This window comes from Drosophila innubila, assembly GCF_004354385.1.
Source record: "Drosophila innubila isolate TH190305 chromosome 2R unlocalized genomic scaffold, UK_Dinn_1.0 1_C_2R, whole genome shotgun sequence".
NCBI classification, from domain to species: Eukaryota; Metazoa; Arthropoda; class Insecta; order Diptera; family Drosophilidae; genus Drosophila; species Drosophila innubila.
Window position 1 is genome coordinate 23,767,237 of NW_022995374.1, and position 22,835 is coordinate 23,790,071.

Consider the following 22,835-nt stretch of genomic DNA (forward strand, 5'->3'; position numbering starts at 1 on the left):
TATAATTTTATGATATGCTCAGGAAGTACTAAATAAACTGATAAAAGAACAGCCAAACCCCATTTCGTATAAATGCCAAACATCGCGAACTCAGAATCCAGTGGATTTCTGACTGTTGCCAAGATGTGTAACCTTGTTGTTGTGCTCGCATTGCTGATATCTGTGGGAAGCTATGGAGTGCTTTCCGCATCCAATGTCACGGGCCATATGGAAGATTATATACGACAGAATCAACGACAGTATGAGGCTAGATTGAAAAAATATGAGGATGAAATGGCTACATTTCGTGAGACCTATGGACGAGAATTGCGAGCAATTTCAGTGCAGGCGGATCAATTGCAATTAAAGCTAGAGGAGGCCACAGAACGCCTGCGTCCACTTGAACTTATTGATTCCTGGCACCGGCAATGTGTACAGAATTACTCAGCAAGTCTACCAACGATAGTCGCAATGCGAACTGCTCTCACCGCTTGCTCGACTGGAGCCCAAAACAATCTCAACGGTCACCTGCAGAATTCTGTGAATACCTACAATAGCCTCAAGAGCTATCACGCCAACAATGTGAAAGCGTTGTTTACCGATTGTGAAAAGCGTCATCCCGCATCCCAACAGAACTATACAGATTGCATTACAACTGCGGTGAGTAAGAAGCCGTGACCACAAATAAAAGTTATCAGTTTAAAGAAATCAAATCAAAAATAAATTATATAAAATTATGAAATAATTCAATTCCATATTTTTTTTATTATAAAAATAAAATAAATAGCTGAGATATCAAATTATACCTTCAAAGCGGAGACTGTTATCATTATAAGTTTTTTTTTTAATTTACCTTATACTGATTATTTATTTATTTTTATTGATTTACTTACAAGTAATGATTAATTTATAATATTACTCTAAAACTAGAAAAATAATCATTGTTTTTGTGCAAAAAATTAAGCTCATAAAATAATTATTATTCCTCGAAGTTACTTTATTCTTTTAAAGTTACTTTGAATAATTTGTATTAAAAAAAAAAACAAAATAATAATTGTTTACATTGTATACACGCTTAAAAAATTAAATACATTTTTTGGTGGTCTTTCATTGTTATCATACAAATTAAAACTAAAATTTTTTAATTATCTAAATTATATAAGGGATATTTAAATAAATACTGGAATTATTTATAATTATTTAATAATGTCCTATTTAGATAAATAGAAGAGGATTAGGCTATAAGTTTTCTTTTACAAATTAACAAATAACTTATTTTTATATCTTATAATTTTAAAATTGTATATCCTTTGTAATTCTCAGATTGCCACGGCCAATACGAATACAATTGCCAACCAGAAGAACTTCAACACATACATGCAACAGTCGAACTGTGCAGCTAATACACGTATTAACCAGGCCTGGGAATGTGCCTTCACCACTGTTCATAGCACCATTTCAACATTGGCAGTATCCTTACGCCTTATTGATGATTGCATTGCTAACAAGTTGGCCTGTGCATCCGTTTCCTGCACTACAGGCTGTAAGAATCACATGGTTATTATCTTAGACGACAACGATTTCTTAATTCCCACCATTAATAATCCCTTCTATGGATTTAATAGTAATCTCAGTTGCCTAGAGATTAAGTTCAAGGTCGAAAATTCTAATGTGGTCATCAACGATAAAAGAAATTAAAAACTTTTAAAATATATTGTCTAAGTATGTAAGCAAATATACATAGCTAAACAAATAATGTTTTAAAAACATGATAATTAAATATGCAAATACAGTTGTTAGCGGGATAAACATCTGAGTACACGTAAGGCCAATTTATCTTCCTTGATTCTGTAAACTTAAAGATACCAAATTCTTTTTGTACCAACACTGATAAAAAACAACAATATATTTTTTGTTAAGGGAAAAATAGAGTAAAGATTTTATGGATGAAAAAAAAAATAAATTTAAAAAAATGTTAACAGTGCAGCAATACAGGTTAATTGTGTAGAGATTGATTGTTGTTTTTTGACTACTACATCATAACTCAAAATGAGTGACATCGAAGAAGTAAACAAAAAACAGCAATCAATCCCAACTTTATTTTCTTTTAATTTAAAGCCAAAGACTTTAAATTGTTCATGCATATTAGCTAGAATTGCATAAGATAAATTTTATACTTTTTAAAAGCACTACATTTTGTGTAAGCCACCTGGGCACTGCTTGCAATACGAGCTCACTGCTTTTTAGTTGTGTGTTCTCTGCAAGCAGTGCACTTCAGGACAGCAGATAGTGGACTGCTTTCTTTGCCGTTTGCTTCCCTATTTATTGTTCGATAATTATTTCGCAGGGTACAATCAAAATATAAGTTTCTAAAAATATGCAGCTCTTGTCTTTAAATTGTGCAAATGAAATTAAATTGCGTAGCTGTTATTAATACTCATTCGGGGGTCGTAATATTGTAAATAAACTCGATCTATTAATGGTTACTTCGAATCGACTTACACAAATTGACTTCCGGTCCTCTCATGAGAACATAAGCGGATATGCCCTTTTCTGTCTGTTGCATTCATTGGTACAAAGGGCACAAGGCATAAAAACCCAGGGTGAAGCCCCTTGTGTAAATTCAAGATGAGCAACGTTTAAACTCAAAGAGGAATCCCATCAGAAAACAGCTGGATAAAAACCCCTCATGATAATGGTATCACATTCATCAAATTCTTTTTATAATTGAATTCCCAAAAAAAAACCATTTGTCACGGTTTTTTACATGTTAATATTCTTAGCCGAAATTCTTCCATGCAACTCAAGGGTATCTTTGTAACTTAAGCCCGTAACGAAAATGTGTAAATCTTTACCTGAATATGAATATGTATGTGTTCTTGATTTTCCTGGAGCTCGTGTTCATAGTTGGGCCGTGAGAATTTTTGGCTTAATTAGTGATTTTCTACTAGGAAATCAGAAACATCGATAGGATATTGAACATCATTTACAGGGTTGGGAAGATATTTGAACTCTTGGTAAATCTTTGCATCTCTTTTTTATGGATTCATATGGGTTCCTTTTTTCTTTAAGATCGCTGCGGGAGATTAAATTCCGTTCTTTGACATACTGTGTAGCGAAGTGTGGGAAAGGAATTTAAACTATCCAAACGGAGTTATATTTGGGAACAGGCAACCAGAGGAAAGCAGACAGTACCTTAAAGGTTAAAAGATCGTTGACTGTTGGACTCTTTTGATCAACGAAAGCATAATTAAAATTAATTAAAAATAATAACAGGTAAACAGTATAATCACAACGTCGTTAGAGAATCAACAAACATTTCTTACCTGTGTCAAATATTAAAAACCACCACCACCAAAAAAATACATTCTTAAGGCTTCCTTAGATCGTAAAGGAAGTCTTTCATCCCTCTTTAAATCCAAATTTCTTGTAGTTACCAGGATAACATCAGAAATAGCAAGCAGAGAGACTTGATTTTGCCAAAGGAAACTCCTAGGAAAGTCTAAGGAATCGACAAAGGAATCAAGGCATTTCTTGGAAGACAAATTCCAGTTTGTAGCGTCTTCGATGGTATTAGGCGAGCAGCATAAGGAAAACAACAATTTAAGAGAACTCAAGAGAAGCTCTACAAATCTACAAAGAAGGGTTGAAATTGTCACAAGTTGTAAGCGGCGAGCAGCGATGAGAACAAAACGAAGAGCAATAAATAAAGAGAATAAAAAAGAGAAGGAGAAGATGATAACACAAAGAACCGAATGCAGGTAGCATTTTTTCTGGAGTTTTTTAACTTTGAGCACAGCACACTCTGAGATCCACCAGCAAACCAGTTAAGCGTGTGAAAAAATGAGAAAAGAAATTAAGCGTGGGAGATTGTTGAGATCTGTGTTAAAGGGACTGTGGGAAAAAGAAACCTCCTGTCGATAAAGATCTTTTCTTAAAATTAAATTAGTTGGATTGGTAGGATTTGGTGGGAACTTTTCATTGATTCGCTCAAATATTGAACAGGCGAACAGACAGAACCGTAGAGCTAGATTCCCACGTTCAATGTTCAAGATCCCTCTCCAAACAGATCCTCCACGACTTTTGTCCGTTACATTTAACGGATGGGACTTTAAATGCGGAGGGTTTTTAATGCCATTGTCGCGGTTCGCTTGTGACAATAATGTGTGGGAAATTCTTGGCCAAATGCCGTTACAGCCACAAATTGTGAGCGTGAGAATTTTTCACGACCATTGACAAATGGTAACCAGGTTAACAGAAGTCGACAGTAGGTTGCACATAGAACTGTCAGAAAAAACATTTTGAAGATGCAGTCGAAGCATAAATAAACAACGAATTTGTAGACTAGACTCTTGTGGAAACTATTTTCCGTTTCCCAGAATTTCATATACCCTTTTCTTGTAGAATAAAAGGGTGTATTGTATTCGTTGCAATTCAAGTAATAGGCTGCAGGATGCGGGACAAATTCTATAAAGTATTTTGCTGATCAGCATGAATTATCAAAATCAGGGCTTAAAACCCTAACCTTTAGCCTGTATTAAACCATTGAAATTAGCAACCGTAACCGATTTATATATAACGGTTATTTTCGGCTCAATCAAAAATTAATTTGACTTTTATTATATTGTTAAGGTGTAATCATCGTTCTTCAAACTAATTTATTTTAATATTGATCTTTTTTTGAAATCAAACAAATTTTATTTATATATTTTTCCAACCAAAATCCGTAACCGTTACAAAACTGATATACTTCGTAGCCGATAACCGAAAAACAAATAACAAGCAATAACGAAACCCTAACTAAAAACCTATATTCCTATCGGCTTGATACGCTGATTATAATATATTTAAACGTAGTAATGGGTATGTTATAGTCGGGATCACAACCCGCTTGTGTTTGCCAACTGATCCATACATGCCACACACTTGCCTAAGTCTGTGCTTCTTGCTTCTTTAATCTTCAACCCCGAAAACTATTTGAGTTTCCAGTTTTCTGCGAGCCTGTTCGCACTCAAGACATTTACAAGCATCGAATTACACAAGACATGCCACTTGCAAGACGTGGCACGTGCCGTTGCAACCCCAAAATTGAGTGGCAAGCCTGGACGTCGTCAACTGTCGTGGATTGCTGAGTTCCTGCCCCTTTGACAGCCAATTTGCGATCATCAGCAAGATTGCAGACAAACCTAATTATAGACTTGTACCCTATTAATACTTGCCACGATCGATCAACGCGTTGTGCCACAAATTGTTGAACATTTAAATGCTAATGAATTACGATGTTTGTCACGATAATTTCATGTTTTTTACCAGGGCAACAGCAGCTGTCGGCGAGTTCTTAAAGCAAATGTGAGTAAATAACCAACAGGGGCGTTCCACACTTAATTGACTCAAACTCAGACCCAAGCATGCGGTGAATCATAATGAATGGTATTGAATTACTTTTAAAGAAAGCAGGAACAGGCATAGAACCTTACTTGTTCAGACCGCTGTGCCCCTGGGCAAACTTCACGCTTTATTAAAATGAACAAACAAATGAATAACCATTTTTTCCCATATGCAAATTACGAGTATATTAAGAAAGAGTTGAAAAAGTGTAGCAAATAAACAGGAGATCAGCAAATTGAATAAGTACTTAGATGTTGAATATTCTCGACTTAAGGTTCTATACTCGCTTCAACCAGCGTGCTGCTTACCTGTTCGAAATCAATTAGGAAAACAAACAAAAGGAAACAGACTCCAAATAGCCTGCGGCTTTAAAATGCAATCAAGCTGATCAAATTATTAGGAGCTCATGATCCCAGCGAAAGACTCTAGCAAAGATCTGGGTTTGAAAGGGAAGACACAAGACAGTAGATGAACAGATCAGCTACCTGTTCGTTGGGTATACACTTTAATTGGTTGCTCTTTTTTCAGGTAGTTTGAGATAATCTTGAGAGCATCTTGGGCAACTGCGTCAAAATGCTGTTTGCCCATTCGAATGCTATAGTTTAAGCCTTTGACCCTTTCACATGTTGATCCAAACGTTGTTAGCCTCTTTTAAGTATGATTTATTGATATTAAAGATCAGCAACAGATTAAAGACGATCTTCGACTATCTCCTTGAAGCTTAAACTCTTCTGCTGATTGTTTAAGTGAAGTGATGCATAATTTTGAAACAGGCTTACAGCACTTTTAAGAGTGTACATCGTTAAAAAGAAATTGGAGATAATCCCAGATCCATTCGACAATTCTTCAAAAGAATACAATAACAAAGCAATTCTTGGAAAAAATACCTTTCTGAACCAAAATCAACCAACCGTAACAGAAAAAATTATCCAAAACAGGAAAACAGCAATCTTAGAAGTAATTATTATAAGATTTACCAGATGTACTGTAAAACTTCTTCATAACAGAATGTTATGGATAGGATATTAATGAAGTTTGTATATAAATATGTAAAAATATCTTTTTATTGAAGTGTCACGTTATTTTTTGAAAATCAATGAAGCGTGATCACTTACATAATGTCAACAGGTTAACAGAAACCAAAGCAAGCTAATGGAGCAAATGAAATTGATGGTAATCTAGGAAAATTCTGATGCGTAACCAAATCGATGAACACAACAGGTTCTCAGTAATGCTAGTAAGGGTCACAGGAAACCCAAGATTTGAATCTTTCAGATCACTAAATGCATTCCAGCTACTTGCATCTCCTCTGGTGCAGCGGTACAAGAAAATCTACGATTTTCCACAGAGTGTTCACCAATTATGTTGTGTGGACTGAGATGCATCTCCTCTTGAGTGGGAAAAATCTTTGCTGAAGCTGTGCAACATTGATGTGCGCCTGCTATAAAGTTACACTTCGTTGCACTTCAATGAACGACTTAATTTTCTTCATAAATGATTTATCTCTTTGGGGGAAGAGAGAAATTAAAAAGCAGATTGAAAAGAAAGATTTTTAAGGCTATTTAAGAGACTGTAAAATATCTTTGACTTCTTATTTATAGAATGTTTAAAATGGACCCCTGTAACGTTTTTGAAGTCTTTAGAAAAAGTTCCAAATCGAAACATGTAAATATGTCGCATTTTAATAGGCGCACATAGTTTATAGACAGCATATCAGATCACTTTATAAAATACTGAACTAGACAGCAGTCTAGGAATTATGCTGGCCTGTTCCAATTTCGACAACAAAAACAAACAAACAATGAAACTACAATTAGTTACGCTCAAAAGAAAAATGAAGAAGTGGGAGATAGAAGAAGAGGAAGAAGTAAAATGTGTACATACAATGGCCGTTCGCAAAATGAAAATTTTTAGATAATTCCAAATTTTGAATGGGAGTATTCAAATATTTGAAACTTTTATAAATATTATTAAAATATTTAACAAAATATATATCTTACTTGAATATTTTTAATATTTCCTTACAAATTTTAGATTTTAAGTTACTGATTTAAATCGTTCTTATTATTGTGTGATCACTTTGCTACATATGTATGAATATCAATATCAATATCAATTGAGAATTTCCACAGAAACTATCCACATATATTTGAATTGTTCGACTTCTTATCGTACGCACTGTGCTCCTGTTGAAAATAAATTAGGTAAACAAACAGCAAATTGTTCAATAAATTCTTAAACAAATATCGGCATCAGTCGTGACTCAAAGTGCAAAATAGTAACAGCACCACAGAAATAGACAGAAGGCATGGGATTTCAATATAAAAATAAAAATATATCTATTGACATTGTGTGAAGTACAATAGCCGAAAATGTTCCCAGAGGATGCAGCGATGCATTGAAAATCGGAGAAAATGAGGGAAAAATCTTGTACTTCGCGATCTGTTTGCCCAGTCGCTTGTTACACTTCGTTACACATGGTTAACAATGTGTTTATATGAAGATGCTGCAGGTCACAGCAGGTCAAGTGAGTTTCTTTATACTCTCCCACGTCGCGTCGACATTTAACACAGTGTACCTGCTAGCTAAGATTTCTGTACGCCTGATGCAACTCAAGACCTTGGCTCCAATTCTAGCTGTTAAATATGAAGTTTGGAGAGCCCCAACATCTTGGGAGACTTTATACAATTTGTAACGTTGAAGTTCCCTGTCAGACACTATGAAAATATTTTTGTAGGCTTAAACTACAATTTATTAGAGCAAACATTTTCATTTTCTCTTGTCATCCCCCCCGCATACACAACCAAACGTATGTTTGTTTTTTATGCTATTGTAACTAACAGCGAGCCAAATAGGCGCGCATTTAAATTTAACAAATATCGTGTCAAATCCCTCTGGTAACATTAGCGATTGATTGAAAATTCAGCTTTGTTAACAGAACCAGATAGAATTTAACAGCCCCAACTTCGTTTTCTAACAGCATTGACACAAGAATTATTAACAGAGCAGATTATTTTGCAAAAGACAGCCGTTTTTATTTATTTTCTTTTATATTATTATTTTTTGGTGCTGAATATATTATTAAAAGAAATATCAAACATATAATTTTAAATACTTTTACTATTAGAGCAAAGTCATTATTAATTGCGTTAAAATAACAAAGACTCAGTTGCAGAATCCCCCCAACAAAACCGGATTTTCGACATCACTTGGCATCAGCTGGGTGTAGCCGTGATCGTCTAGTGGTTAGGACCCCACGTTGTGGCCGTGGTAACCCAGGTTCGAATCCTGGTCACGGCAATGCTACAATATGCATTGTCACGGAGCTCAGCTATATTTTTATTAAAAACTATATATAAACCACTTTTTGCGAAAGTATTGTATTTTTCAAAAGCTAAATTGATCATGATATGTTTTTTTAGATTTCTCAGGCTCGTTTCCAAATCAATATAGAATATGTTTAATTTTTTACAAAAAACAACAGTACCGTTTTAAAAAAATAAATTATTTTCTGCACATGCGATGCAAAATTTATTTACATACACACGATAGATTTAATAAAAGTTGATCTGGTAAAGAAAATGTATTAAATATCAAATATTTAAATGGCGTGCCGTTTCATTTGTAATACTCATAAGTGGGCAGACGTAGGCGAATGTGACACAAGGATGGCGCTGCGTAACTGGTACATATCTGTTCTAAAATGCGATCAACAGATGGCGCTTTAGACCGACGCAATGTGGTTCAAGGGCGCACCCTAGCAATATTATTTATCTGTTAACGATACACACCAAATACAATTATCATAAATTGTTTTTGTGCAGTTTTAGTGAACATTTATTAGAAAAATTGATCAAAATAATGATGAGCTTGCTACTCTTTCATACATTAAAAAAGGGGAAAAATTCAAATCTCTTAAAAAAATAAAACAGATTTGACGGGAAAAAGCAAAATTGGCAGCCCTGGTGTAAATTATTTTATGTTAACGTTTTTTCTAAAGCGCCATCTATGATTTAAGTTTAACTTTAAAAGTTCTCTGTTTCTGTTACTGTGTCAGTGCTTGTAAAAATATCATTTTGAGCAGCTGAACTCAACAACCGGTGTAGCCGTGATCGTCTAGTGGTTAGGACCCCACGTTGTGGCCGTGGTAACCCAGGTTCGAATCCTGGTCACGGCAATGCTGCAATATGCATTGTCACGGAATCGGTTTTATTTTTTAATATTTTTAATTGAATAAATTAAAAATTCAAAGAACATATTGAGTTGTTATTTTACCAAAGTATGTGCCTTGTTATTAATTCATCTAAAATAAGTAGATAAATATTTTTTTGACTCTACTCTAAAGATAAAAAAAATGCTAAGTTCTCTTTAAATTAATCATTAGTTAGCAATTTTATGGATTTTGGGTAAAACTACTAGTTATCTCTTTCAATGCCCTTGTGGCCATTACTGTTTAATTGTTTAAACAGCAGCTTTCATTAACCCGACGTAGCCGTGATCGTCTAGTGGTTAGGACCCCACGTTGTGGCCGTGGTAACCCAGGTTCGAATCCTGGTCACGGCAATGCTTCAAAATGCATTGTCACGGAGTTCGTGTATTTTTTTTTTCTTTCAATTTTTTCATCAAAAACTTGATTCAACAATAAATTAAAGTATTTCTCATTTAGCCGAATAAATTTCAGTAATTGTTTTGTATATTTTGTATTAGTTATATATTTTAGATTTTGATTATTTACAATTACCGTTTTGCATAACATAAATACATACGATATATATTCATATAAATAGCATTTTAATAATTATTGTAATTGAAACTATTTTCCGTTATTTAAACAGTGGCATAAAGCTTTATCATTTTGCAATTACCCTTACTATTGCATTCAATTAATAAATGAATCTGTGAATCTATCCGTACTACATACTCCTCCCTCAATTCAAAGAGCATTCAAAACACGCGTGTGCACGCGGAATGTGTAAAAAAAAGATAAAGAAACAAGTTAAAGAGAATAATTGAAAATTTATATAAAAAGTTCCAATTGAGAACTGCAAGTTTTTCATTAAAAAAAGAGGACACAAAATAAAAATGCCTAAACTGGATGTAAATAAAAGAAAACACTAGAAGAAATATGTCTCTATTATCTCCATCTGACAACTGACGACTGCTTTAGTTAACTTCATCTAATGCTGGCCATAGAGCAGCTCAGAGCCGGGCGGTATCTTGCTGGGATCGATATTAGCATTAAAGTAATTGGCGGGCGATGCCACAGCCGGCTGTGAATGTGGCTGTGGCAACAGCTGTTGCTGCTGATCCTGCTGCGGTGCCTGTTGCAAGGTTAAATTGTAAGGATTCTGTACATATTCCTGATAGATGTCAGCTGCATTGGCTGTCGGTACTGCTGCTGCTGGTGCCTCATAAACCGGCGCAAAGCTGTGTACAATCGATGCATTTGGCATTCTGCCCAACGATGGATATGCATTGCTGGCTAACAGATGACTGAGGGGCACATCATTTGTGGCAGTAACTTGAGGTGTCTGCTGCTGCTGCTGCTGATGCATTTGGTACTGTTGCTGGAATTGCTGTTGGTATTGCTGATACAGCTGATGATGTTGTTGTTCCTCTAAACTTGGCGGTGTTGCTGGCAGCTCAATGGCGTAACTATTGCTGTTGCTGCTGCTGCTGACAATGGGCGTAGTTGACGTTAGTGACTCCGTTGGCCTGTGCACAGGTGCTGTGTATGTGTTTGTCGCTGCGGCTGCCTCATTAACCAGATCGGGTAGAGAAGTGTTGATGTTGTTGCTGGAGGCCTGCAGCTCTGTTGTTGGCTGTGGCGCCAGAGGAGGCACCAAGATGGGCTGTGTAGCACAAACATTTTAATTATATAATACAAATTACAACAAATAGAGTCACAGTCGGCAGTGCGACCATTGACAAAAATTTCAACGCACCTGAGCAAACATAAAGCTGGGCACTTGGTGCAGAGTTTCTGCCATAGGTGGTTGCAGAATAATGCTGCGTCTCGGGGATTCCACAGGTGATGCAATGATGGGTGTGGCAGCAACACTAGGAGCTAGAGCAGCAGCTGGGGCATCGATGGCAACAGGTGCTGGGGCACTAATAATTAACTCTGCGGCCTGTTGTGCCTGACTGGGCAGTATGTCCACTTGGGGTAACTGGAGCACCTGTTGAGCGGTCTCATTGTTTGTCAAAGTTTGAGCTCGTTTGCCTGCAAAACGAGCAGTTGAATAGTAGAATATCTTGATTAATTATATGAACAATAGAACATAATTAGAAGGAATAAGGGCAATTCAAAGAGAACAACATAAACGTATTCAATTTGTTTTGATTCGATTTGATTTCATCTTCTTGGTCAGACTCTTAAGCAACTTTAACTTTATACGCAACCGGGCCCAAGGTTTTTTATTCCGCTTCACTTGCTCGGGAGAATTTGTATTATAGTCCAGGGTCTTGGCCGTGGCCATTGAGAATGTTGCCAATTCGTAGCTGCGCTTGGGAAGCGGCAATGATAAAGAATGATCATAAATGACTTTGGTATTGTCAAGCGAAATAGCTGGCGACACTAAATCTAAAGGCGGAGGCAGGTAACGTTGGTTAAAAAAGGATACTCCCTTAAGACAACGCCTGATACCACTAGGCAACTTCCAAATTGTATGTATTACGAAATCTACTTTTTATACATATAGTCGTCTAAATGAGAAAAAACACTATAAAAATTCCTATACAATTTAAATACTCGTATGTATTTTTTTCCAAAGGTAAGCTTGAATTTTGATGAATAGTCGAGAAAAAGTCTATTAATAATTTTTTTTAAATTTAAGTATGAGTTGTGCAATTTTAAATTACGAAAATAAGTATTACTTGATTATGTTAAAATGCTAGCTAAATTAAAAAAAAAAATTTCTCTATCTGGGGTTCTATATATATCAGAAAAAGTATCTTTAGGCAACATATACAACATATTTTTATCTTGTTGCCTAGTGTAATTGATAACAAAATCGACACGCACCTTCATCATGGAACAGCTCCGTTTTAAGGTTTGGCAGAAACTCGCCAATACGACGCCAGGTTAGCTCCCATAAAGCTTGTTGAAGGGTTCCGTCCTGGTTATGGAACACACGCACCGAATGCATCACCAACAACATGTTCTTCAGTATCTCCTGCATCTGTTCCGATAACGTGTCGGATCCCACCTTCATGAAACGCTCAATGTAGCCCAAGATGTCAAGCCACAGCTCGTTAAAGGTGGCGCCCAGTTCGATAAGTGTCGTCAAATGCTGCAAGAACATTTTAGACATAATCGTGGCCGTGCGAATGCGCGATTCCTCCAATAGAGATGCATCCAGCTGGGCAGCAGCCACACTCTCCGGCAGCAGTTCATTCAGCAACGGGAATAGCACATTTTGAAAACAGGAGGACCACTCGGCACCCGACAATGTCTGCAAATCATGGACCAACAGCGCACGCTGCTGGAGACATGAGATGGCATGAGTGCGCACCTCTCGCCGACGATCCATGGCCAGTCTGGCGATGCCCTGCAACAAAGGACACCAGCCGGGAGTCCAAAGTGCCGCAGATTGCGGTACCGTGCATCCCTCCTCCGCCCACCAACGAAAGATCTGCGCGGTACGTGTATATAACGTATACATCAGATCCAATAACTGTATGGACAACTGCTCATAGCGTTGTGCCAACTCCTCCTGCTCAGCGGCATTTGGTTGCTGATTGTCACCCACATCGGTCAGCGAGGTTAGATTGCCGGTCGACGTGGACATCGAACCGCCCAGCTCACGTGTGTATTCCTGACGCTTCTTCACGTTTCTCTTCTTCGAAACTGCCTCAAATTTGCGACGCTGGCGTATCCCTCCATCGCGGCATGCCTCCACAAAGATGCGAATGCAACGCACGCATGCCTCAAAATTATACGGAGTAATGTGTGCCACACTTCTCACAATGAAAGCCAGAGAGTCCCAGCACTTAAACAGTGCAAATGGTGCATGATCCAACAGTTGACAATTGAACACCAAAGAGCTGACAACGGGATTGCTGGAGCTAGGTGGCGATTGGGGTCTGAAATAGTAGAAACAGATAGATATTAGCAAATAAAAGTTGAAAATTAAATCGCTACGGTCACTAATATTAGCAACAAACTTTAACTCACCTGGATGCTGTGGACAGTTCGCTATCCTGGTTGACAAGTATCCAGTTCTCAGCGGTGGGACTTGAAGTGGCTGGAACTGTGGTCGCCACTTTGTTGAGCTCCGAGTCCGATGTGTAACCGCGCTCAAGGGTTGCAGTGACATCATCCTCGCTGCTCAGTGCACCATCAGAGGTGGCGTGTCCATTAGCAGTCTGCTGCTGCTGTAGTTGCAGTGCATCTTCAAAGTTTGGCGGCACAGCGCCAGCGCCAACACATTCCAGTAAATTGAAGACGATCTGCCAGTCCTGCTCGGAATGAATGTTCTGGGCAGAGGTTTTCAGCAGCTCATAGATGCCAATTGAGACTTGCTTGGAGATGCGCAGCAAGAGCATCGGCTTCAGTGTCAACAGCATTTTTAATGACTGCAAGACAATGGGACACAGCTCCTCGTTGCGCATCAGATAGATGGCTAACTTGAGCACGGCGACGATGCAGCGATTAAGCAGATAATCGTATCCATTTTGGGCACTTCCATGAAGCAGTTGATACATTTGATCACGCACTGCTGGCCACAAAGGAATCATGCGGTCCCGATTGTGTACCACAATCTTAACAAGAAACTCCATCCAAAAGACGGTGATGTCTTCGGCATAAGGCTGTCCGGAGGACTTCGGTGCCTGTGGCGCCGTTATCAGCGACAACACGCACTTGAGCAGCTCCTGGAGTGACTCCAGTTGAACAAACTTGGACTCTTGCAGCATTTGATCCAGTTGGCATTCCTTGATGCATTTCCGGCCATGCTTGATGAAGTCTTGCTCCTCATACGTTGGCTCACGCTGTCCCTCTGAGCTGATGAACGAATAGAGGCTGGAAAACAGTCCCTGCTCTTGCTTCTCTCGTGGTTTCTCCAATATTAACAAGGCCTTGCCATTTGGCTCACAAAAGTCTTCCACTTCGATAAGCGCTTTGGGCAGCAGTTTTAAACGGAAGAGCTGCAAAAACAAATCCAAAATGTGCTTCCAACTGTCTCGCAAACAATCGCCATATCCATGAACGAGCAGAAATACAGTTCGCATGGCAGCCTGGGCCTTCGCATTCAGTCCAAAGTTGACGGCCTGTTGAATCTCATTGTTCGCCGGCACAGGCTCGTGCTGCTCCACGCTGCTCAACAACGTGGTGAACTTGCACAAGGTCAGTATAAGCGCATCAAAGTCCGCATGAAGATTATAATGCGCTGATATAGCTGCAGATTTGCTAAAACCTGCAAGTATTACATTTTAGTTTAATCGAGTATAGATTATAATTTGAAAAAATATTGCATGTACACAGGTATATATTAATCATAAAGCTAGTTGCTTCATCTTACCTGCCAAGGTGCGTTGATAACCACTTTCAGTGCTTTTGTCAAACATGAAGCTCAGCGCGCTCAGCGAGGCGCCCCACACAATGTTAAAGATTTGCACATCGTAGGCGGCATCGTGTACATAATGGAAATGACCATCGTGGGTGGCGCCACGTCGCAACAACATCTTCCATAAATAGTTTTCGCGCACAAGACCCGTCTGCTCTGCAGGCATCACAATTTCTTCGTTTCTGTTTGAGATTTAAATATATAATATCTTGTATGTATTTGAATTAAATTAAGCATACTTAATGCCATTGAATATCTGCGCTAGCATTTCCTGATCAAAGTCCTGACCACCATTGAGTCCTCGTAAATTCTTTGTGAAATCTTCCAGTGTCATTGGGACATTTAATCGCTTGGCATTCGAATTATGCTGATCCATGTTCAACATGATGATGGCATAGGCCAAGCGAAAGGCGGCATCCACATTGGCAAACGGTTCCTTATTTTGATTCTGGAAGTCAGAGAAGATAAATATGTTTAAAAGGTATTTCGGATTTGCAATACGAAAATGTTGATTTTAATTAATTAATATAAGATATAAATTTTCATTTTGTAAATAAAAGTTATTTTGAAAGTTGATAATAAAAACTCTTACACTAAATAAAGTTAAATTGATATTTAGAAATTAAAATGAATAAAGCATCGAAAATCAATAGATATAGACAACTTGGAGATGGAAACCGTTCGTTGGATTAGCATACTTACGTGCCAATGATCCGAGAAGTGCTCCAAAACGAGGAATATCAAAGGCGCCTCTCCCGGCAAGCGGAACGTCTCCAGATACAGACGCAGAGCTTGATCCACACGCAGGCCTGTAAAGTCGAATGAGTCCACAAAGTTGATCAGAATCTTGGAGTCAACATTCTTCTTTTTCGAGATGTATTCGCCAATCATTTTCTTGTCCAAGCCGGGATTCTCGCGCAGAAAGAGTGCCACCTGCATGGGATCAAGCTGGGAGTGTAGAATGCCATGCTCCTGCAGGTATTGAATACCCTTGTCGGGTCGCTGATTAAACCACTCGGTGCCCTTGGACAGTAGACGCTTCTTCTCCTTAACGTTGACCAGATGTTCACTAGTTATGTCGCCACCAGCGCTCTTTGAGTGCAGACGCAAGCGATGTGAGCTGTTGTTGATAAAGCTGGCAATATTCTCGACAGGCTCCTCGCCATTATCGATGACAATACCCTCGAGTCCGCTATTGTGCCGGGAATGACGACTGCCGCCAACAGCAGCTTGAGGTGCTTGGACAATAGCATGATTGTGACTATTATTGCTCTTGGCAGCAGCGCAGTTCCGCTCAATGCAGTCGATGACACTGATCAATGTGTCCATAGATATGATGTGTGTGCTGTATACTGCATTTGTGGCAGATAGTGTGTACTTGCTGAGCAGATTTGTGAGACTCTCGAACATATCCGTGCAATACAGATCGCAATCGTAATTGATGTACAGCTCAGTGACAAATCCCGGAATACGCCAAAGCTGTAAAAGATTATCTAGCGCCAATTCCCTCATCTCATAGGGAGTCTTCGGATTATCGCTGGCTATGATCTCGCTCAACTTCTTAAGATATCCCTCCAGCTGGAACTTTAGATGTCCACGCAGCGATTCAAAGAGCAAAAAGCAAAGCTGCAAATCGGCGGCAAATATGCTCAGACGCTCCGAGGTCAGTAGCTGTTTAATGACAGAAAGTGGGTATTAATAATTGAAATGAATAATTTAATCTGAATCATATCTAACTCACCGATATCAAGTTCCTACAAAGATCATCCTTTACCAGCTCCAGAAGCGTCTCATATTTTCCAATGTTGTCGGCAGCCACCTCGAAAGCAACCGTAAGAAGACTCAGACCAGTGTGTATCATACTGTCAGAGTTTTGTTTGTCCAGCGGATTACACAGTATGATTAGAAATCGAAACAGTTCCTTTATAAACGGTAGCCCATAAGGCGTCAATGTGGCTGACAAAGCAGCTGAATCTTCTGCCGATGTTTGTTGTGTAAAGCGAACTCCTACAGAGTTAATATATTCACTGCTGTTGGCCTCCGTTAACGTTGAGACAATGCCTGATCTAGAGTCATCTTCGACATCAGCGGTTGTCTCCGTTTCTGTCGATATTTCAACTTGAATAACTGGCACATCAAGTGAGGGATCGACAATTGGTTCGTTACCCGCCGTATTTGTTGCTGTTGTTGTTGTCGGCGTTTGTGTGATCTTGCCCTGCATATCCAATATGTTGCCAGCTGGTGAAGCCGGTGTCGTTGCCAGTATGGGTGCCTTTAAATGCGCCGGCGCAGCCAGTGTGCTTTGAGGTGTCTGTGGTGGCTCCTCCTTGGGTTGCACAGCCGGAACAGAAGCTGGCTGTAGCTTGCGTTTATGTTTTTCAGGCGGTGCACCAGCCGCTTCGGAAATGGTAAAACGTTTTTGCATCACAGTGTCACTGTGATCCTCCGTAAACTGTGGCAGTCGCATGAAAAACAGCAGAACCATATCTTTCAAGGATTGCTCTGCGGAGCGACGTAGTAACTCGCTTAGACGCGGCTCAAAACAGATCTTAAAACAGCTAAGCATGACCTCGCACATAGATTCATTGCTGACGGCGGCACCTTCTGGACTACGGATCAGTGTGTGCAGAACTTCGATGACACGCATGAAGGTCACACTATCCGAGGATTGATCGGTGCCCATGAAGCGAGCATGCGTGACAGCATCCGCAATCAGCTCCACAATCACGGCCAGATTTGGAGTTGTGGGATCTGTAATTTTCAAATGTTTGAAAAATCAATCCCACTTCTAGGTAATTTCTTTTACTTACCTATGAGGCCGTATGACAAGAATTTATTGACTGAGGCGAGGGCAAGACTAGTTAATGGTCCTGTGGTATCCGCTGTGCGTATCACCTCCAAGAAGGGTGCCAGGAACACATTTGGCTCAATCAGACGTAGATCTTCGATACGGTTAAGCACTTGCTTCAGATCGATAAACAGCTTCAACAAAGCGTCTTTCTCATCATCCTGCAATTTATTGTGGGTTGGTATTGTAAATGTCGAATGCTGCAGCAAATGCTGCTGATGTACACTTACCACGTAGGCTGTTGTATTCCAACGCGTTCCACGTCGCATGGCCGTCATTAAGGTGGCCATTTCGCCGCGCACCACATAAATACCGTTGCCTGGCAGTGACATTGTGTCCAGACTTAGTGCTTCCTCGCTCTTTAATTGCACCTAATTGGCTTCCACCTTTCAGAATTTGGCACGCAACAAACAATTGTTGAAGTCCCCGCTGCTGTTGTTGTTGTTGTTGTTGCTGCTGCTTCTACTGTTCTCTTCTCTCACATATGTATGTTTTTTCTGCCTCTTGGACACAGCGCTCGCACACACACACACACAATCGCACACTCGCACACATACACGCACTAAAGGTGTATGAAATGGTGCGATTAATTAAACATTTTATTAATCCGAAATTTGTCAATAATTTGTTTCCGACTACGTTTTTGGTGACGTTTACGACGTGTATGTTCTGATTTCAGTCAATTGAGGAGCAACCCTGATAGTTTTGTTGACGTTATAACGTAGATATATCGATAGTTTCGCTATTTTATTATTAAATTGCGAGATGATGAGCAGCACAGAACTGTTTTCTTTTTGAAATCAATATATATTTAACGAAAACGAAATACGCCTGTCCTGGTTTGTAGTAGATATCGTGATAATTATTAGCCCAAAGCAAGTTGTATACAAAATCGGCCACGCAGCTGATTTTGCTCTCATCCCCAGTGTGACCATCTTTAGTTTTATTATCGATTACTTTATCAATTGATAATAACATGAAACAGCTGATTTGTTATCTATACCAGAATACGATTCAAACACAAATGTTTTTTTTTTCAAAATATTTAAATTAAGAACCTATATTAGCTTGTCAACTGTATAAGATATGAAATATGGGCTTATTCCTACTTTAAAATATGGTTACAATAACAACTATAATACATAATGGCGAAAGTGAACAGAATTATTTATGTGTTTTCACTAGGATTCTTAATTAAATTCTCGGTCTTTTGACGAGCAAACGCTGGACATCGTCGTTGGTGCATTTTGAGATTGCATTTCTGGGTAAAGGCTTTCGAGCAGTGAATACATTTGTGTGGACGATCGCCTTTGTGTCCGCGGATGTGCGTCTGAAGAATGTGATTTAATCCAAACGCTTTTGGGCAATAGGGACACTGAAATGGTCGCTCGCCGCGATGCCTCCGAATATGCGCCGTGAGGTAGGGATTTTGGGTAAATGCTTTTGGACAATGAGGACACTGAAATGGACGTTCGCCAGTGTGAACGCGTATATGCTCCGCCAGCAGATGATTTAACGGAAACGCCTTTGTGCAGTGGGGACACTTAAAGGGTTGCCCTGTGTGCGTACAAACGTGTCGCTTGAGATGATGACTCTGGGCGAAGTCTTTTGGACAGTGGGGGCATTTGTGCGGACGCTGTCCCATGTGTCCAGAGATGTGTCGCTTCAGATGCTGGTTTTGGGCGAAGGACTTCGGACAATGCGGGCATTTGTATGGACGATCAACCGTAATTGGAGAACCTATGGCTACATTCTCGTCCGTAAAGTAACTGCGGGACATATAAATAGATTAAATAAATATGCTTATGCATGAGTTAATTCACATATTTCATACTCTAGCTCCTTTTGCTGGGCCTCCACATTCTCTATCGCCTCAGTGCCCATCACGTGCTCTATTTTTACTGGTCCTAAATCTACGTCGCCAAATTCTACTCTGCTCTCTGATCGAAAGTTCGTATGAGCCAGCTCATCCTGATATACATTTGTGTCGCAAGGGACATCTACGTTGTCTGGGTGATCCCTTATAGCTCTGTTCGCTAGACCTTCGTCTGAGTTTTTAGTAAGTTTCATTTCATTAGTGGCCACATCCGTCTGACTTCTTTGGTGCTTATTGAGCAGCTGGCAAAAGAAGCGGTGACTGTGCTCGCACATTCGTTTGAATTTAAACGCGTGTTGTGCTGCTATAACACAGCGTAAACAAATCTTATTTGGCAGCGAATCCTCAAGTCTGACTTCACAGTTGGAGCACTCGTTAAGCATGTCATCAAGCCTAGTGTTGCCTATGTCCATATCATCTTCTACGACGACAAGCCCAGGCTTCCAGTCGAATATATTCACCAATTTAACAGAATATTCACTTTCTCTGGTCATACAGACTCGGCACACATTCATGTCTTCCATTAGTGACTCCAAAACAAATGCGCTGAAGCCCAAGTCTAGTGTTATTCCCCTTCAACGGACTGTGGATTCTTTTAGAAGGCTGCTGTATTGGCTTTTGAACCAAGAGCACGAGCTAAAATTGTTTATCCACTGCACAAAGACAAAGTTAATTAATAACAATGCAAATTTTAAAATAAATACATTTACAAATACACTCGCAGTGCTGCCAACTTGGTCTATTAGTCATGTTGCAACAAAAAACGCGTTGGCAGGCTTGGTTCACGGATTAAATCCCGTTTTCAAAATGTTTGCAGAATTTTTGTTAGAATATTGTCAAATTTCTGAATATGGTCAAATTTCTGTTTTCTAGAAAACGGTGGAAAAGGACTTCATTTGAGTCGAAACATCAATGTGGATCCTCATCGATGTTTTTAAAATAGAAATGCGATCGGGTAGAAACTTTGATGCTTCCTTCGATGTCCCATATTTTCAAACCTTCCGTTTTTTTTAAACAAATAAACTATCAGTTTAGTTTTTTTTTTCGCATAGTTGTGGTTTGATATCGTTTATATTTTAAACGAATTTAATAAAATAGTAATAATATTTTCATAACAAACTTAATTAACAATTTAAAATAATTAATGCTCTCTTAACAGTCTTATTTTTAATATTCTTTGTCAACACTTTCCACACGACCGATGTAATGTCAAACATCGATTCATCGCTATCAGCAAAAACATCGCGATACATCGCTCAAGAATAATCGATGTTCGATGCATGCCCATTTTCAGATCAACAGATTGTGGCGATGGGTCGATAGATATTTGTATATGTGAGAATCGATGATGCGAGCTATTGACGCTTATCGAAATTGAAATATTCTTCATTCTTTTCTCGCTAGCACGTGGTGCTGCTTGTCTAATATAATTAACTGAAATTCTTTGCTGTCCAATGCACGCTCGTTAGTTTATTACCTAGAGCTTGCGAGTGCTATTTTTAATGGACAAAGATTAAATTTAACAATATTACCAAAGTGTTGCGCTTTTCAATGGTGCTTCACTTAATTAAATTGTTAAACATACATATAAGCAAAACAATGTGGTATTTAAAGTACGCGTTCCACAGTAAACTGTCGCCGAATTCACAGCTAGGCGACAGTTATGCACGGCAACGCAAGAACAAATTGACAGCATTTAATAATGCACTGGCCGATTAAATCACGGCCCTTGTGTTTTGAGGTGCCGCCACATTAAAAAAAAAAAATGAGGCTATGAATCAAGATGTATTTATTATTAGGTGACTTGTTCCTTGACAGCTGGTAATCTACAAAAATGTGACGTGCTATTTCAACTCTCAGAGAGATAAGCAAACATGAACTGTCAAAATAGCTTGAATAAGTCAATTAACTCTAAATACATCTTGCTATGAATGTTTATTTAAAGGAAGACTAGCAACTTTATTATTAGTTTAAGTATTAAGCGTTTATTTCAATGTTTGTGATGCGCTGAGCAAGTGCTTCAGATTTTCATCCTGTGAGAGCGCCTTCTGCACGGCCACCAGCAACTGGCTATCGATTGCCCGACTGTGTTGCTGCACCAGCGGCAATCGACTGACGCGTCTGGCCAACTCCGCCAGCTTGGGCTGCTGCTGCAGGAACGTGTCCAACACCGATGGCGGTATGTTGGCAATCTGTGCCAGCTGCTGAACATGCGGCGCCACGTGGCCGGACATTGAATTCGCCGGCACCTTGGGCGAATTGAGATGCGGCGATTTTGGAGTCGGTGGAATTGCTGTGGTACTGGGAACCCTAGTTGGCATTGGAATAGGTACATGAGATGGCCATGGTCGTCGTGCGAACAGTGGACGCGGCGGCTTTACTGTTGCCAGCTGTGGTGCCACAAAGAGAGGCTTATACACCACGGGAGCGGGTGTGGGAGCGACAGTTGTGGTCTCCTCTGACCACATGCCGTATTGCTTCATAAAATCGTTTACATGCTGCATTAAGCCACCGCCCTCCTCCAACTCCCACTGCGCTGCCTTTGTGGTTGTTTCCAGCTTTGGTTCCTTCAGAGGCATCTCGTCATCGTAGTCTGCATCTGTGTCATTGTCTTCATCATTGAATTTGATATCGGGTCTTGTCTCCGCCTCGGGCTCACTTTGATCATAGTCCAGGGAGCCCAAATAGGCCTTCATTAGCGCAATTCCCTGATCATTAGAAGTGAGAGCACGAATATATTTGATGGTATCCTCCGCGTTGCCAGTGCCCAGCAGCTCACCCAGTTCCCGGATGCTCGGCAGCTGCTCCAGCCGCTTTAAGCCCAGTTTATTACGTGCTATGTAAAGCAAATCACTTGGATACTCCTCAATCAGTCCGATCGGAGCAGTAGTTGTAGTTGTTGTTGTAGTCATCGGTTTGAACAACTTGTAGACAGGAATATTGTAATAGAGCGCATTCTGTAGTTTTGGATTGAATTTGGACTTGTCCGTGTCCACAATTACTGCACTATCCTGGCCATAGAACTTGGGCATCATCAGGACGCGTCCATGGATGCAGTTAAGCAGTGCCAATGGCAGTAGGATTTTCATCGACCATGCAAACATTCTACTCGATTCGAGGTTCAAAGGACAACTGATGAGGTCTCACTGAACTCGCTTTCCAAATAGACTTGGCTAGA

General features: G+C 39.5%; 4 protein-coding genes and 3 non-coding genes across 8 annotated transcripts; 4 read left to right on the forward strand and 3 right to left on the reverse strand.

Moving 5' to 3' along the window:
• The first annotated feature begins 52 nt into the window (after positions 1-52).
• LOC117784330 lies at positions 53-1,965 on the forward strand. Its single transcript, XM_034622037.1, has 2 exons — positions 53-639; positions 1,303-1,965. The coding sequence occupies exons 1-2, from the start codon at positions 73-75 to the stop codon at positions 1,675-1,677; spliced, it is 942 nt and encodes a 313-aa protein (XP_034477928.1). The 5' UTR covers positions 53-72; the 3' UTR covers positions 1,678-1,965.
• Positions 1,966-8,595: 6,630 nt separating this feature from the next.
• Positions 8,596-8,667, forward strand: Trnah-gug. The gene has a single exon. It is a non-coding gene; the product is annotated as a tRNA-His (tRNA).
• An 805-nt stretch (positions 8,668-9,472) lies between these two features.
• On the forward strand, positions 9,473-9,544 carry Trnah-gug. Its single transcript has one exon. It is a non-coding gene; the product is annotated as a tRNA-His (tRNA).
• A 314-nt stretch (positions 9,545-9,858) lies between these two features.
• Positions 9,859-9,930, forward strand: Trnah-gug. Its single transcript has one exon. It is a non-coding gene; the product is annotated as a tRNA-His (tRNA).
• A 529-nt stretch (positions 9,931-10,459) lies between these two features.
• LOC117783545 (Golgi-specific brefeldin A-resistance guanine nucleotide exchange factor 1) lies at positions 10,460-18,501 on the reverse strand. 2 transcript variants are annotated; one of them, XM_034620988.1, is made up of 10 exons: positions 18,012-18,500; positions 17,744-17,942; positions 16,675-17,684; positions 15,636-16,604; positions 15,173-15,381; positions 14,889-15,115; positions 13,544-14,783; positions 12,392-13,452; positions 11,313-11,590; positions 10,460-11,219 (listed from the first exon to the last, which is right to left on the reverse strand). In XM_034620988.1, exons 1-10 carry the CDS (start codon positions 18,111-18,113, stop codon positions 10,545-10,547), a joined length of 5,970 nt encoding a protein of 1,989 aa, XP_034476879.1. In that variant the 5' UTR covers positions 18,114-18,500; the 3' UTR covers positions 10,460-10,544. The 2 variants fall into 2 exon arrangements, with proteins under 2 accessions (XP_034476879.1, XP_034476880.1); XM_034620989.1 differs by lacking the exons at positions 10,460-11,219; positions 11,313-11,590 and adding an exon at positions 11,671-11,950 and having other exon boundaries at positions 18,012-18,501.
• A 343-nt stretch (positions 18,502-18,844) lies between these two features.
• Positions 18,845-20,362, reverse strand: LOC117784008 (zinc finger protein 28 homolog). Its single transcript, XM_034621600.1, has 2 exons — positions 19,616-20,362; positions 18,845-19,550 (listed from the first exon to the last, which is right to left on the reverse strand). Exons 1-2 carry the CDS (start codon positions 20,179-20,181, stop codon positions 18,950-18,952), a joined length of 1,167 nt encoding a protein of 388 aa, XP_034477491.1. The 5' UTR covers positions 20,182-20,362; the 3' UTR covers positions 18,845-18,949.
• Positions 20,363-21,577: 1,215 nt separating this feature from the next.
• Positions 21,578-22,770, reverse strand: LOC117784753. Its single transcript, XM_034622561.1, has one exon. The coding sequence runs from the start codon at positions 22,759-22,761 to the stop codon at positions 21,643-21,645; it is 1,119 nt and encodes a 372-aa protein (XP_034478452.1). The 5' UTR covers positions 22,762-22,770; the 3' UTR covers positions 21,578-21,642.
• Between the last annotated feature and the right edge of the window lie 65 nt (positions 22,771-22,835).

Bases quoted from the DNA above. Each gene is read 5' to 3' on its own strand.
- LOC117784008 (XM_034621600.1), bottom strand. From the start codon at position 20,181: ATGGAAGACATGAATGTGTGCCGAGTCTGTATGACCAGAGAAAGTGAA. The intron at 19,551-19,615 runs GTATGAAATATG...TATGTCCCGCAG, and splicing joins GCCCAGCAAAAGGAGCTAGA to TTACTTTACGGACGAGAATG.
- LOC117783545 (XM_034620988.1), bottom strand. From the start codon at position 18,113: ATGTCACTGCCAGGCAACGGTATTTATGTGGTGCGCGGCGAAATGGCC. The intron at 17,943-18,011 runs GTAAGTGTACAT...AATAAATTGCAG, and splicing joins GGAATACAACAGCCTACGTG to GATGATGAGAAAGACGCTTT. The intron at 16,605-16,674 runs GTGAGTTAGATA...GTCATTAAACAG, and splicing joins TTTGTAGGAACTTGATATCG to CTACTGACCTCGGAGCGTCT.
- LOC117784330 (XM_034622037.1), top strand. From the start codon at position 73: ATGCCAAACATCGCGAACTCAGAATCCAGTGGATTTCTGACTGTTGCC. The intron at 640-1,302 runs GTGAGTAAGAAG...TGTAATTCTCAG, and splicing joins CAGATTGCATTACAACTGCG to ATTGCCACGGCCAATACGAA.
- LOC117784753 (XM_034622561.1), bottom strand. From the start codon at position 22,761: ATGTTTGCATGGTCGATGAAAATCCTACTGCCATTGGCACTGCTTAAC.